Source organism: Hemiscyllium ocellatum, chromosome 36 (genome assembly GCF_020745735.1).
Source record: "Hemiscyllium ocellatum isolate sHemOce1 chromosome 36, sHemOce1.pat.X.cur, whole genome shotgun sequence".
Lineage (NCBI taxonomy): Eukaryota > Metazoa > Chordata > Chondrichthyes > Orectolobiformes > Hemiscylliidae > Hemiscyllium > Hemiscyllium ocellatum.
The window spans coordinates 26,267,071-26,283,356 of NC_083436.1; the positions used below are offsets into that span (position 1 = coordinate 26,267,071).

At 41.3% G+C, this 16,286-nt stretch overlaps 1 protein-coding gene across 1 annotated transcript in view; it reads left to right on the forward strand.

Annotated features, from left to right (window-relative positions):
• sclt1 (sodium channel and clathrin linker 1) overlaps positions 1 to 15,938 on the forward strand; it is a 116,265-nt gene extending 100,327 nt beyond the window's left edge. The window contains exons 21-22 of the mRNA XM_060851470.1: positions 13,371 to 13,466; positions 15,276 to 15,938. Of these exons, the coding sequence (XP_060707453.1) occupies positions 13,371 to 13,466; positions 15,276 to 15,347 (168 nt within the window). The 3' untranslated portion in view covers positions 15,348 to 15,938. The remainder of the gene's footprint in view (positions 1 to 13,370; positions 13,467 to 15,275) is intronic.
• Positions 15,939 to 16,286: the final 348 nt, after the last annotated feature.

Below are 16,286 nucleotides of genomic sequence, written 5' to 3' on the forward strand. Positions count from 1 at the left end.
TTCTCCTCCTACAGACTAATATGTTTGCTTCGAGAGTGGTGTGAAGGTTGTGGAATGTGGGGAAGAAGTAAAATAAAGTAATTTGTACACTCTCACTCCTTAATAAAAAGCACTCTTTACCACTGAGCTCCCACTTTCCAATTCCATCAGCCTTTATGAGCAATCCGTTTGCTAATTTACAGTAAGTTTTAATGAATGCATAAGAAGTGGGTCAATACAACGTGAAGAAGCTTGTCATACAGTTTTTTTCAGCACATGGTCCATGTTTGGATTAGCTGCGTTGGAAGGTGGAGCATGCTTTCTGTCAAAGAGTGAGAGAAAACTCTTAAAAAGTACGTAACTTGCTTTTGTGGTTGAAAAATTTTCAATATTTTCAATTTTTATCGTTTTTTTAATTTTTATTATAGAGTCATAGAAATGTACAGCACAGAAACAGACCCTTCTGTCCAACTCGGCCATGTGGACCAGATATCCCAACCCAATCTAGTCCCAACTGCCAGCCCCTGGCCCAAATCCCTCCAAACCCCTCCTATTCATATACTCATTTTTTTTTTGTAGATATTTTTATTGAAATTTAACATTTTTGCAAATTTACAAAAATAAACAAAACTCTCAAATACAAACATTGATGTACAATTAAATCATATATACAATAGTCATAATTTAACAAAGAAAAGAGAAAGAAAGAAAACAAAAAGAGAAAAAAAAGAAACGGAAAAAAAAGAAAAAAAAACTCAACTTTCTACTAATCTAACCTATAACTAACCAAAGTGTATACCTAAGTCTCTTACATGCTCGGAATGTATAAACATCAAATGTAATAAAACCCGTATTCGCGCAGGATTCCTCTCCCAAGGGGCCCCGGAGCAGCCCGGTCTGAAATCTTCACTAAGTAAAAGCCCTTGTTAGGATAGCCGAAATATCTGCATTTATATAATTCAAAAAGGGCTACCATATTTTATAAAATAATTCAGTCTTTCGGTGCACCATATTTGTGAGGAAGTCAAGGGGGATATATTCCATAATTAATCTGTGCCAATTTGAAAGTCCAGGGGGGCCCTCAGCCACCCAGTTCACCAAAATATTTTTCCTTGCACAGAAAGAGAGAATAGAAAATAGTCTCTTCCCATGCATATCCAGAGATGAGAGGTTCGAAAAGCCCAAAAGGAGAGATACAGGGTCCACCCTAATTTCCGTTCCTAAAATTTCTGTCAGGGTATTTGCCACTTTAGTCCAGTATCTGCGGATTTTCTGACAAGTCCACAGACAATGTGCAAGAGTACCCACCTCTATTTTGCATTTGGGACACATTGGAGATGCTCCTGCCTTAAATTTTGCCAGTCGAGCCGGAGCTATATGGGCCCTATGAAGTATCTTTAGTTGGATAGCCTGAGTTCTGTTACAGATAGCAATTCTTCTAGCATTTTTCCAAATGTCATTCCACATATCCTCAGAGATTTCTAGCCCCAAGTCTTGCTCCCATGTTTTAAGCAGGTCATCCATGTCTCCTGAGACTCCATCGTGTAGCAAATGGTATATAGTACTAACGGAGGATGCCCCCGCTGGTCGTAAGACATTACGTTCTCTGTCTGATTTATAAAGACTATCTATTAATGTAGTCTTCCTCTGTATATAATCTCGAACTTGGAAGTATCGAAAGAGATCCCCATTAGGTATTCCGAATTTCAGACGCAGCTGCTCAAAGGACATCAGGATCCCATCTTTAAATAGGTCCCCTAAGCATGAGATGCCCCTGGATCTCCAGAGTTTAAAGGTGGCATCTGTAATCCCCGGTTGGAATCCCCATGCACCTACTATTGGTGCATGGGGGGATGTTTTATGTGAGTTACCCTCATTTTGCCGCATTATATTCCAGGCCTTAATTGTGTTTAATATTATGGGATTTTTACAGTGGTCTGTAATGATTTTCCTCTTATCTGAAAATAAAAGGTTAATAAGTGGGTATTTTACTTGGGAGGCTTCGATATCCAGCCAAATTGATTGTGGATCAGATGAAACCCAATCAGCTATGTAACTTAGTAGGGAGCTTAACTGATATTTCCTAAAGTCTGGGAAGTCCAGTCCTCCCCTTGCCTGTGGAAGCTGTAGCTTCTTCAGCTTAATAAGGGGCCGTCTATGGTTCCAAATAAAGGAGCCCAACCAGCCATATAATTTACGTAGGGCTAGCCTTGGCAGCATCAGCGGCAGCATTCTCATAGGATATAAGAGACGGGGCAGAACATTCATTTTAATTAATGCTATTCTCCCTAGCCAGGAAGTCGGAAGGTCTCTCCATCGCTGGAGGTCCTGCCTTATCCTTTCCAGTAATTGTACAAAATTAGCCCTATACAGCTGATCAAATACTGGCGTGATAAAAATACCTAAATATAAGAAGCCCTCCAGGGACCAACAGAAGGGAAAAGGGGATCCGTCCATTAAGTGGGGTATCATAGCCAGACCACCCATTGGCATGGCTTCCGATTTTGAAAAATTAATTTTATAGCCTGAGAATGCACTAAATGTATTAATAACTTGAATTAGACGAGGCACTGACATTAAAGGATTACTGAGGAATAAGAGAACGTCATCTGCATAGAGGGTTATTTTGTGTTTGCCTGTACCAATCCTCGGGGCCGTTATATTAGGATCAGTCCGGATGGCTTCTGCTAGTGGTTCGATTATCAGCGTAAACAACAATGGTGAGAGAGGACATCCTTGACGGCAGCCCCTACCCACACTGAAGCCATCCGATCTTAACCCATTAGTAATAACAGCTGCTTTGGGGTCATTATACAATGTTGAAACCCATTTGGTAAACACCTGTCCAACGCCAAACCTTTCCAATGTGTAAAATAAATATGACCATTCAACCCTATCAAATGCCTTTTCCGCATCCAATGAAATTACTACTCCTGGTATCTTTCCCTGATGACAGGCTTGGATCATATTCAAGACCCTTCTGATATTATTGGATGATCTGCGGCCCTTAATAAATCCCGTCTGGTCCTCCTTTATAATATATGGCAGTACCCTTTCTAGTCTTAGTGCTAACATTTTTGAGAGAATTTTAAAGTCTACATTTAGTAAGGATATTGGTCGGTAAGATGCACAATCTTCTGGGTCTTTTCCTTTTTTGAGGATAAGAGAAATATTTGCTTCTTTCAGCGTGGGCGGGAGACAGACCTGACTATGCGCAAAATTATACATATCCATAAGTGGGTCAACCAATATTCCTGTAAATTCTTTATAGAATTCAGCTTGAAAACCATCCGGGCCCGGTGCTTTTCCGCTCTGAAGTTGCCTAATTGCCTCAAGTATTTCTTGGACTGTTAAAGGGGTATTTAGGGCCGACACCTGTTCCGGAGTCAGGCCCGGGAAGGTCAAATTTTTTAAAAATGACTGCATCCTCCTAATCCTATCTTCACAATCCTGCGATCTATATAGTTCAGAATAAAATTCTTTAAAGGTCACATTGATCTTTTTATGATCATGAGTCAGGGTACCTGTACTTTCCTTGATGGTCGGAATAGTTTGAGGGGCTTTCTTTTTCTTTGCAAGAAATGCTAAGTATCTACCCGGTTTGTCGCCATATTCATATAATCTTTGTTTCGCAAATAATATTTCCCTTTTAGCCGTTTGAGTAAGCGCGGTGTTTAAAGCTGTCCTAAGAGCTGTAATCCTCTGCAATTTTGTGATAGAAGGTCTATCAGCATATGCTGTTTCGGCTGCTTTTAGGCGAGCTTCGAGCAGACGCTGTTGCTCTCCCTTCATTTTCCTCTGGGTCGCTGAATAGGAGATGATCAAACCTCGTGCATAAGCTTTGATGGTCTCCCACATCATTGACGGATTGCTAGCCGTACCAGTATTAATTTCTAAAAATGTTTTAAGTTCTTGGGAGAAGTACTTTAAAAATTTGCTATCTTTTATCAGGAAGGGGTCCATACGCCAATGCCGAGCGGATGTCCCATTGTTCTTTACCTTAGTTTCCATGTATACAGCGGCATGGTCAGAGATTGCTATAGTACCTATTTTACAGGTTGCTATAGAATTTAGAAAAATCGATGGGGCAAAAATCATATCAATTCTTGTGTGACATTTATGTGGATTAGAGTAGAAAGAAAAATCTCTACCCTGTGGATGGAGACATCTCCATACATCTACCAATCCTAATTCTTTATTCAGGTCCGCCAGTTGTCTAGATCTGGGAGATACTCCAGCGGCACTCTTGGGAATGCTGTCTATTTCCGGATCCATAATACAGTTAAAGTCTCCCCCTATAATTGTATGACAGGCACCAAAGGCCATCAGTTTTGAAAAAGCTTCCGTTATGAATATAAAGGGGTGTGCCGGGGGGCAGTATACATTTAAGATCCCATATTCCTCTCCATTTATGAGGGCTTTAATCAAAATATATCGTCCAGATTCGTCTTTTATGTGATTTAGAATTTTCAAAGGGAAGTTCTTCCGGACAAGGATAACGACTCCCCTGCTTTTTGAATTAAAAGAGGAAAAAAAGGCCTGATCAAATCCGCCCTGTCGTAATTTTAAGTGTTCTTTATCCGACAGGTGTGCCTCCTGTAGGAGAGCTATATCAACTCTCTCCTTCTTAAGATTTGATAATATTTTCTTCCTTTTAACTGGCTAATTACTCCCCCTGACATTCCAGGTGCACCACTTAACCGACTGTTCAGCCATAATCATCTGGACAGATCCGAGACCCCTCGGGAGGGGAAACCCTATCTAGAACATCCCGAGCATGGAGCATACAAGATTTATAAAAGTAAAGACTCTCTGATACACTCAAAACAATATAACAAAAAACTCTTTCTAAGTATAAAAGATATAAAACATTCCGAATTGGAGATTTTCTCCCTTGTTCCCAGGGAGCGTCACTTCCTCTCCCACAGTCCATCTTACCCTCTTCCAACCAGTGCCCCACCCTTGACCCAGGTGTTCCTCAATAAAATGAGGAGAATTCAAATATAATATAAAGCTAGAATTAACAGTGAACACCCCACCCCCACCCACACCCACACCCACATCTAAATATATTTGGGAATATTAATACCATATATAACTATAAGATTACAATCTCAACATGTAATACTTAAATATAATACCACAAAATAACAGGGGAAAGAAAAACAACCCCGCTCCTAAAAACAGAAGTAAAATAGAATAAGGTAACCACCTCTCCCCATCAACATTAACCAAACGCCCCAACATATATATATACATACACACATAGGGGGAAAGATAAGAAAAGATGAAGGGATGTAAACCAAAATAATGGGAAAGGCAGACCAGCGTCCACAATCTCTTACAGTTTATTTAAGAGAGTCCAAGAATTCCTTAGCCTTCTCCGGTGATCTGAAGTTATATATGGATCCTTCGTGGCTAAGGCGTAGCGTCGCTGGATATCGTAAGGAGTACTGGATATTTAAGTCCCTTAAACGCTTCTTCGCCTCATCGAATGCCTTCCTCTTTCGGACCAAAGCTGGGGAGAAGTCCTGGAACAGCATGATCCTGGATCCTTTGTGGGTCATAGCTTGGGGATCTTTTCCCAGATTTCTTGAGGCTTCCAGGAGCATCTGCCTCTCCCTATAGCTCTGCAGCTGGAACAGGACCGGGCGTGGGCGCTGGGTTGAGCTGGGCCCACGTACTGTGACCCGGTAGGCCCATTCTACCCTTACCTGGCCTGATCCATTATGCAGATTTAAAAGTTGTGGCAGCCAATGCTCTAAGAATGCTGTCAGCTGACCTCCCTCTTCCTGCTCGGGCAGGCCCAACAACCGAATATTTTTTCTACGACATCGATTTTCGAGGTCATCAATGTGGTTTTCTAGGTTCTGGACTCGATTCTCGAGAAAACGGATGTGGTTGGCTGCCGATTTTATCGCAGTCTCTGAGGCTGCGGCCTTCGACTCCACCTCTCTGACTCGGCACCCCAATTCCTGAATGTCTCTGCCCTGCTTCTGCAGCTCGGCTGATAGTGCTTCTCTGCTCTGCCGAGACTCATCGATAAAAGCATCAATCTTCGCCTCCCACCTGGCAAACATCTCCTCAAAGCTCATCTTCATTGGTAAATCTCCTGAAGTAGCTGAAGACACCTTTGTTGCAGCTGAAGAGGGAGAGGGTGGGGGAGGGGTCCCTGCTTTCTTAGAGCCGCCTGTTCCCTTCCCTTTACTCATTTTCCAGCTAGTATTAGACTATTTAAATGTACTAACAGGTAACTATTTAAGGTTAACAACTATTATAAATGGTTTAGTGAGTGTGGTGGGGGTGGATAGCCCACTTTGCCCAAGTTTTGGGTAGAGCACTGTGGACTCAGTCTTGCTGGGTCGCCGCCATCTTGGATCCCCCCAGATGCCTTTTGAATGTTGCAATTGTACCGGCCTCCAAGACTTGCTCTGGCAGCCCATTCCACACATGCACCACCCTCTGCGTGACAAAGTTACCCTTTATGTCTCTTTTATATCATTCCCTTCTCACCTTAAATCTATGCCCTCTAGTTCTTGACTTCACCAACCCAGGGAAAAGATCTTGTCTATTTACTCTATCCATACCCCTCATGATTTTATATACATCTATAAGGTAACCCCCTCAGCCTCCGACGGTCCAGGGAAAACAGCCCCAGCCTATTCAACGTCTCCCTATAGTTCAAATCCTCTAACCCTGGCAACATCCTTGTAAATCTTTTCTGAATCCTTTCAAGTTCGACATGTTTCTGATAGGAAGGAGACGAGAATTGCACGCAATATTCCAACAGTGGCCTAACCAATGTCCTATACAGCCACAACATGACTTCCCAACTCCTGTACTCAATACTCTGACCAATAAAGGAAAGTATACCAAACGCCTTCTTCACTATCCTATCCACTGCTACTCCACTTTCAAGGAGCTATGAAACTGCTCTCCAAGGTCTCTTTGTTCAGCAACACTCCCTAGGACCTTACTATTAAATGTATAAGTTCTGCTAAGATTTGCTTTCCCAAAATGCAGCACCTCACATTTATCTAAATTAAACTCCATCTGCCACTCCTCAGCCCAATGGCCCATCTGATCAAGATCCCATTTTAATCTGAGGTAACCTTCTTCGCTATCGACTACATCTCCCATTTTGATGTCATCAGCAAACTTATTAACTATACCTCTTATGCTCACATCCAAATCATTTATGTAAATGACAAAAAGTAGAGGACCCAGCACCAATCCTTGTGGCACTCCACTAGTCACAGGCCTCCAGTCTGACAAACAACCCTCCACCACCACCCTCTGTCTTCTACCTTTGAACCAGTTCTGTATCCAAATGGCTAGTTCTCACTGTATTCCATGAGATCTAACCTTGCTAACCAATATCCCATGTGGAATCTTGTCGAAAGCCTTACTGAAGTGCATACACAGTAGCGCCTCGACATATGAATGACCCCATTCACAAAGAAATCAGTTTACAAACAGGATTGTACGTAAAGTTTTGCTTCAATGTACGTACGAAATTCAAGGTACGAAGGAAGGTGAACATTTTAAATGACAATGTGATGTCCCATTTCGGAAAATTCTGCAACAAAAATAAAAACAAGTTTCTCTGGATTGTTTTCTTGTGGCATCACCAACCTCCAAGAGACAAAAAAGAGAAAAGACTCCAGAAATATCCAAACAATGGGCAAATTGATTCAGTTCGCGAACTTTTCGGTTCGTGAACCAGGTCCTGGAACGGATTAAGTTCGTAAGTCGAGGCGCTACTATATTATATTTATATTGAACATTAAAACTTAACTTTTAAAAGGATATGAAAAACCAATCATCACTCTTTTACAATTCTGATTTACGTGTGAGAGGAACTCTATGGAAGGTAGGAGGAGTTGGCAGGTCATGCAAGGGTCTTCTTTGGCTATCCCCATTTCAAACAAGTATGCTGTTTTGGAAAATATACAGTGTGATGGACTCTCAGGGTAATGCAGCACGAACAGCCAAGTTTCAGGTATTGAGACAGGCTCTAATGTAGTGAGGGCTACATCGGGTTCCAAGTGATCGATTGTGATGGGGACTCTCTTGTCAAAGGCACAGACAGATATTTCTTCAGCCCGCAGTGAAAAATCAGAATGGTGTGTTGCCTCCCTGGTGCCAGGATCAAGGATGTCTCAGAGAGGGTGCAGAATGTTCTCAAAGGGGGAGAGGGACCAGCAGGAGCTCATTGTTCACGTTGGTACCAATGACATAAGAAGGGAAAAGAATGAGATTCCGAAGGAAGAATATAGAAAGTTAGGCAGGAATTTGCAAAGGAGGTCCTCAAGAGTAGTAATACCTAGATTAGATTAGATTAGATTACTTACAGTGCGGAAACAGGCCCTTCGGCCCAACGAGTCCACACCGACCCGCCGAAGCGCAACCCACCCATACCCCTACATTTATCCCTTACCTAACACTACGGGCAATTTAGCATGGCCAATTCACCTGACCCGCACATCTTTGGACTGTGGGAGGAAACCGGAGCACCCGGAGGAAACCCACGCAGACACGGGGAGAACGTGCAAACTCCACACAGTCAGTCGCCTGAGTCGGGAATTGAACCCGGGTCTCAGGCGCTGTGAGGCAGCAGTGCTAACCACTGTGCCACCGTGCCGCCCATTACTCCCAGTGCTACGAGCTAGTGAGGGTAGGAAGAGGAAGATAGAGCAGATGGATGGATGGCTGAGGAGCTGGTGTATGGGAGAAGGATTCACATTTTTGGATCATTGGAATCTCTTCTGGGGTAAAAGTGATCTGGACTAGAAAGGTAGATTGCACTTGAATTGGAAGGGGACAAATATACTGACAGGAAGATTTGCTAGAGCTGCTCAGGAGGATTGAAACTAGTAAGGTGGAGGGTGGGACCCAGGAAAATAGTGAGGAAAGAGATCAATCTGAGACTGATACCATTGGGAAAAGGGATGAGTCAAACAGGGCAGGCAAGGACAGAGAACAAGGTTGGACTGATAAATTAAACTGCCTTTACTTCAATGCAAGAGGCTTAACAGGGAAGGCAGATGAACTCAGGGCATGGTTAGGAACATGGGACTGGGATATCATAGTAATTACAGAAACGTGGCTCAGGGGTGGACAAGACTGGCAGCTTAATGTTCCAGGATGCAAATGCTATAGGAAGGATAGAAGGGGGAGCAAGAGAGGAGGGATTTGATAAGGGATAGCATTACAGCTGTACTGAGGGAGAACATTCCCGGAAATACATCCACGGAAGTTGTTTGGGTGGAACTGAGAATAAGAAAGGGATGATCGTCTTATTGGGATTGTATTATAGACCCCCCAATAGTCAGAGGGAAATTGAGAAACAAATTTGTAAGCGGATTTCAGTTATCTGTAAGAATAATAGGGTGGCTATGATCGGGCGTTTTAACTTCCAAATATCGACTGGGGCTGCCACAGTGTTAAGGGTTTAGATGGAGAGGAATTTCTTAAGTATGTACAAGAACATTTTCTGATTCAGCATGTGGATGTACCAACTAGAGAAGGTGCAAAACTTGACCTACTCTTGGGAAATAAGGCAGGACAGGTGACTGAGGTGTCAGTGGGGGAGCACATTGGGGCCAGCGACCATAATTCTATTAGATTTAAAATAGTGATGAAAAAGAACAGACCAGATCTAAAAGTTGAAGTTCTAAATTAGAAGAAGGCTAATTTTGATGATATTTGGCAAGAACTTTCAAAAGCTGATTGGGAGCAGATATTCACAGGTAAAGGGAGGGCTCAAAAATGGGAAGCCTTCAAAACTGAGATAACAAGAGTCCAGAGGCAATATGTTCCTGTTAGGGTGAAAGGAAAAACTGATAGGTGTAGGGAAAACTGGATGACTAGTGAAATTGAGATTAAGAAAAAAAAGGAAGCGTATGTCAGGTACAGACAGGAGATTCGAATAAATCCTTAGAAGAGTATAAAGACAGTAGGAGTATGCTTGAGGGAAATCAGGAGGGCAAAAAAGGGGCATGAGATGGCTTTGGCAAATTGGCTTAAAGAGAATCCAAAGGATTTTATACTACATTAAGGACAAAAGGGTAACTAGGGAGAGAATAGGGCCCCTCAAAGATCAGCAAGGCAACCTGGAGCTGCAGGAGATGGGGGAGATACTAAACAGGTATTCTCATCAGTGTTTACTGTGGAGAAGGACATAGAAGATATAGAATGTGGAGAAATAGATGGTGACATCTTGAAAAATGTCCATATTACAGAGGAAGAGGTGCTGGATGTCTTGAAATGTATAAAAGTGGATAAATGCCCGGGTCCTGATCAGGTGTGCCTGAGAACTCTGTGGGAATCTAGGGAGATGTTTGTTGGGCCCCTTGATGAGATATTTGTATCATCAAACGTCACAGGTGAGGTGCTGGAAGAGTGCAGGTTGACTAATGTGGTGCCACTGTTTAAGAAAGGTGGTAAAGAAAAGCTAGGGAACTATAGACCGGTGAGCCTGACATTGGTGGTGGGCAAGTTGTTGGAGGGAATCCTGAGGGACAGGATTTACATGTATTTGGAAAGGCCACGAATGATTAGGGATAGTCAGCTTGGCTTTGTGTGTGGGAAATCATGTCTCACAAACTTGATTGAGTTTTTTTGAAGAAGTAACAAAGAGGATTGATGAGGGCAGAGTGGTAGACATAATCTATATGGAGCTGAAAATGTGTTGCTGGAAAAGCGCAGCAGGTCAGGCAGCATCTAAGGAACAGGAAATTCGATGTTTTGGGCATAAGCCCTTCATCAGGAATCTATATCTATAATCTACATGGACTTCAGTAAGGCGTTCAACAAGGTTCTTCATGGGAGACTAGTTAGCAAGGTTACCAAGATCTCATGGAATACGAGAACTAGCCAGTTGGATATGGAACTGGCTCAAAGGTAGAAGTCAAAGGGTGGTGCCGGAGGCCTGTGACCAGTGGAGTGCCACAAGGATCGGTGCTGGGTCTGCTGCTTTTTGTCATTTGTATAAATGACTTGGATGTGAACATAAGAGGTATAGTTAGTAAGTTTGCAGGTGACACCAAAGTTAGAGATGTAGTGGACAGCAAAGAAAGATACCTCAGAGTGCAATGGTATCTTGATCAGATGGAGCAATGGGCTGAGGAGTGGCAGATGGAGTTTAATTTAGGTAAATATGACGTGCTGAATTTTGGAAAACCAAATCACAGCTGGACTTGTACACTTCATGGTAAGGTCCTGGGTAGTGTTGCTGCACAAAGAGATCTTGGAGTGCAGGTTCATAGTTCCTTGAAGATAGAGTCACAGGTAGATAGGATAGTGCAGAAGGCTTTTGGTATGCTTTCCTTTATTGTTCAGAGCATTCAGTACAGGAGTCGAGAGGTCATGTTGCAGTTGTACAGGATATTGGTTTGACCACTTTCGGAATATTGTGTGCAATTCTAGTCTCCTTCCTATTGGAAGGATGTTGTGAAACTTGAAAGGGTTCAGAAAAGATTTACAAGGATGTTGCTGGGGTTGGAGGATTTGAGCTGTAGGGAGAGGCTGAACAGGCTGGGGCTGTTTTCCCTGGAGCATCGGAGGCTGAGGGGTGACCTTATACAGGTTTATAAAATCATGAAGGACATGGATAGGCTAAATAGAAAAGATCTTTTCCCTGGGTTGGGGGAGTGCAGAACCATTTGGCATAGGTTTAGGGTGAGAGGGGAAAGATATGAAAGGGACCTAAGAGGTGACTTTTTCACACACAGGGTGGTGCGTGTATGGAACGAACTGCCAGAGGCAGTGGTGGAGGCTGGTACAATTGCAGCATTCAAAAGACATCTGGATGGGTACATGAAAAGGAAGGGTTTAGAGGGATATCTGGTAAATGGGACTAGATTAGATTAGGATATCTGGTCAGCATGGACAGGGTGAATCTGTTTCCGTGCTATAAATCTCTATGACTCTTTGAGTCAGTGGAATCTCTCAATGTATGCATTTATTTTATTTAGACTTCTGCTTCTGAATATTTAGAAGTTTTTTCTTCATGACATTGTTGTTTCTTCAATTGTAGTAAGCTCGTTACATAAACAGAACTATGAGTGCTTACAACATATTTTATCATTAACTGGAATGTCTTAATTTTTGCTGATCATGATTTTTAACATTTTGTAATTCCATGTCAACAAAGTACTTCTTAAGTTTTATGTGATTTTCTTTAAATTCGTTTGTATTATTTCCCCTTGAAATATGTTACAAAGAAGAAAATACAACCCACTTTAGAAGAATGTTTTCCACGATTGACTTTAATTTTGATATTGTAATGTTACCCAACAGTCAGTAATCAATTCCCCAAAGGGACAGGGGAGGAAACCGATCGCCCATTGTAACAGATGTACTTGACCAATAGGAAATGAAATAAGAGGTGAATGAGGGAGAAAAGTTATCTGAGAGCATATTGTCTTTGATCTATAATTAAAGCTTTTAAATGTTATTTTAGTTTAACACTTCAATTGAATTCGCACATTCTAATTTACACATTTACCATCAGTTCACATTGCTTCCAAGAACTTGTTTTATGTTCCTGTGCATGAGAATGACTGACAATAGTGCCAGAAGAAAAAGTTAGTGTTTTTGTTCCATGTAAAGGTACGTTGGCCCAGAGATTGTGGGGATGGAAAATCTCGAATTGAAATGGATTTTTCACCTTAGCTTTAAGATTATCTTTGCATACTTTCCGGAATTGAAAATTGATGGAAGGGTAACAGATGGAGTAATATTTGACAGTTCCATTGTTCCTTTTCTCAGTCTGAAAATGCGTTGCTGGAAAAGCACAGCAGGTCAGGCAGCATCCAAGGAGCAGGAGAATCAACATTTCGGGCATGAGCCCTTCTCCCCATGTCTGTCTCGGTTTCCTCCAGGTGCTCTGGTTTCCTCACACAGTCCAAAGATGTGCAGATTAGGTGGATTGGCCATGCTGTTACCCCATAATATTCGCGGATGTATGGGCTAGGTGTGTTAGCTATGGTAAATGCATGGTTTTAGAGATAGAGGGAAGGTCTGGGTGGAATGCTCTCCAGAGGGTTTGTGCAGACTTGATGGGCTGAATGGCTTCTTTCTGCACTGTCGGAATTCTATGATTCAATACTTTGAGGCGAATCAGAACTTACTTTTAGAATTTGTAGTGGGAAAAGAGAAATAGGCTGTAATTTCTTTAAAGTAATGTGATTTTTTCAGCAATTTCTGAGACATTATTGTCCTGTAATCAATTCTTTTGCAGGGCACACAATGACTTTCACTCTTTGTTTTGGTGCACATTACCTCAGTGTACAAAATGTAAACGCTAAGCATCAAATCAACCTTTCACCTCATGTTTGTTTTTGATAGAATCCTTCTTCATATGTTCCTCTTTTTATTTTGAGCAGTATGACAGACAGATGTTGGAAAATCAGGAAAAAACGAATAGACTTCAAAGGCGTCTGACTCATTCAGAACACAGGGCAGCTACAGCCTCTGAAAAGGTATTAAGCATAATTAATAAGCATAGAGTTCTAACAGCATGGGAAAAGGCCCTTCAGCTAATCATGCCCACACCAATGATCTAACATCTATCTGTTTGAATCTCATTTTCCAGTCCTTGGCCCTTAGACTTGTATGGCTATGTCATTTCAAGTGTTCACCTAAATACAACTTAAATGATGGAAAATGACTGATCTGCACTTACTCCATACACCCTTTTCCACAAATCCCTTAATACTTTTGGCTAACAAACATGTTAATCTTAGATCCATGATATCAACTTGAGTGATGAAAAAGAAACAGTGGTTCAGACTGCTTTATTATCTGAAGAGGTGCTACAGGAGCAAATATTTTGCAATCATCAGCAAAGAGCCCCAGTTTTCAACATATGATGGGTGGAAGATCATTTAATAAACAGTTGAAGATAGTTTAGCCAATGACACTGCCCTCAGTCACTCCTGCTGCACTGTGTAATGGTTAAAGTAAAAGATCTCCACCAGCAAAAAACCAGTGGAGACCATACGGTGAACTAGAGACCAGGTTAATCTTCTGGGGCACGGGTTGAAATCCCACCTGGGCCTCTGATTAAATTGAAATTTAATTAATTAAATCAGGGTTATAGATCTAGACCTAGTTGCAGAGTCTGCTGGATAAACTCAACAGGTCTAGTAACATCTATGAAGAAAAATAAAGTTAATGTTCCAGTCTGGTGTAACTTCAGAACTCACAGTTATAACATCATGGAGTTACACAGATTGGAAACAGGCCTTTCGGCTTAACTCTTTCCCGCTGAGCAGATACCCGAAACTGATCTAGTCCTTTTTGCCAGCATTCGGCCCATTTCTCACTAAACCCTTGCTATTCATAGATCCATCCGATTTCCTCTGGCAAATCATTCCATACATTCACCACCCTCTGTGTGAAAAAGCTGCCCCTCAGGCCCTTTTTTATATCTTTCCCCTCTCCCCTTAAACCTATGCCCTCTAGTTTTGAACTCCCCCATCCTGGGAAAAAGATCTTGTCTATTTATCCAATCCATGCCCCTCATGATTTATTAAACCTCTACAAGGTCACCCCTCAGCCTCCACCACTCCAGGGAAAAACAGCCCCAGCCTATTCAGCCTTTCCCTGGAGCTCAAACCCTCCGTCCCTGGCAACATCCTTGTAAATCTTTTCTAAAGATGTCACACCAGACTGGGAAACATTAACTCTGTTTCTCTCCACAGATGCTACTGGACCTGCTGAGTTTCTCCAACATTCTCTGTATTTGTATCAGATTCCCAGCACCTGCAGTATTTTGCTTTTATTCTAGAATCAGATGTCTCCCTATTTATCAATTGTTGTAAAAAATCTATCTGTCCTTTAGGGAAGGGAAGCTTTTGCTCTCCTTAGTTTGGCCTATGTATGATCAAGAGTCTGAACTGTTCTCTGAGATGGACTAGTTAACCATTCACTTCAATGGCAATTAGGGATCAGCAACAAATGTCCTTGTCAATAACACCAACGATTTTTAAATGATCTTTAGTGCTAGATATGACTGGCCAGTTTGTCCCCAATTTCCATTAATTTCACTTTTAATGGAATTCCTTGATGTTGCAGTCAGGTGAATGAACTTTGAAGTCAAGTCTCCTCACACATTCAGAATGCAGCTCCTTTGACCATACTTGAACCATGATTGTAATGAAGTCTGATATATTGTAATCCTGATGAAACCCAAACTGATCACCAGCAAGCAGGTCAAGTGTGGCTCAGTGGTAGGTTTGGTCAAGTGAGCAGAATGGATTATGATTTTCAATTTTATTTTACCACAGCTCAGTAGAGTGGCAACAGAAAGAAGAAAAGCTGATGCATTGTTGGATTTGGAATGCATTTTAAACCCTTGAGTGCATGAAAATATTCATCTATCCATCTCTCAGGCTCCCATCACAACTGGACATCCAGTTCTTGAAGTGTACAAATAAAGTCATGGTTGCATTTCAAAATGATGTTTACTTATGAGAGATACTTCTTGAACAATATTCTTAACAACTAATGACTGATTTTTACAAAATGGTGTCCTTTGCTTTAATCTACAGCGGATTTTTTTCTGAAACTGTAAATATGAATTTTTACCATGAAAACATTATAATCTGATGAATTTTTGCTAGTCTTGGGGATCAGTTGTCTTGGTCCATCTGCACTCAGATCTTTGTTCAAACGTCAAACTACCGTGCCTTGAAAAATTTTCAAACATTCACCAAATTAAAATTGTGCTGTTTAACCTGCAAAAGAAATAAGCACTAGCCTCGATTTGAAAAATCATGCAAGTTTTTAGAATCTTAAAAGTTCTCTCTGGAATTTTGCTTCTTGCTGTCATAAGTCTCCACAACAAATTTTGACATCACCTTGATTTGCAGATCCGTAACTTTTGGAGAATACATTTGTAAATATAAGTTTTACAGTGTGTTTTTCTTTTCAGAATCGGTCAGCCAATGTTCCTCATGCTCTATGTAAAAACATTAATGTACAAAATAAATATTATTTACCAATTTTTTTAAATTTAACAAATGTATCTTGTATTATACTTTCATTGCAGTTTGATCATTATTGGCAATTGGTCCACACATTAAAATTTTATATTGCAACTCTTCATCAAACATGAAACGATTTTGGACTACCTTTAGCAAACTAAAAAAATTTTGAGTATTTATAATGGTCTAAGGTTTCTAAACAGGCTTTATCATGACAAATATCACAACTATTCTCAAATATGCATTGACTGATAGACACATTCCCAATTTCTACACCTTAGCTGAAAAAAGTTTGGCTGGGGCTCCTATGTG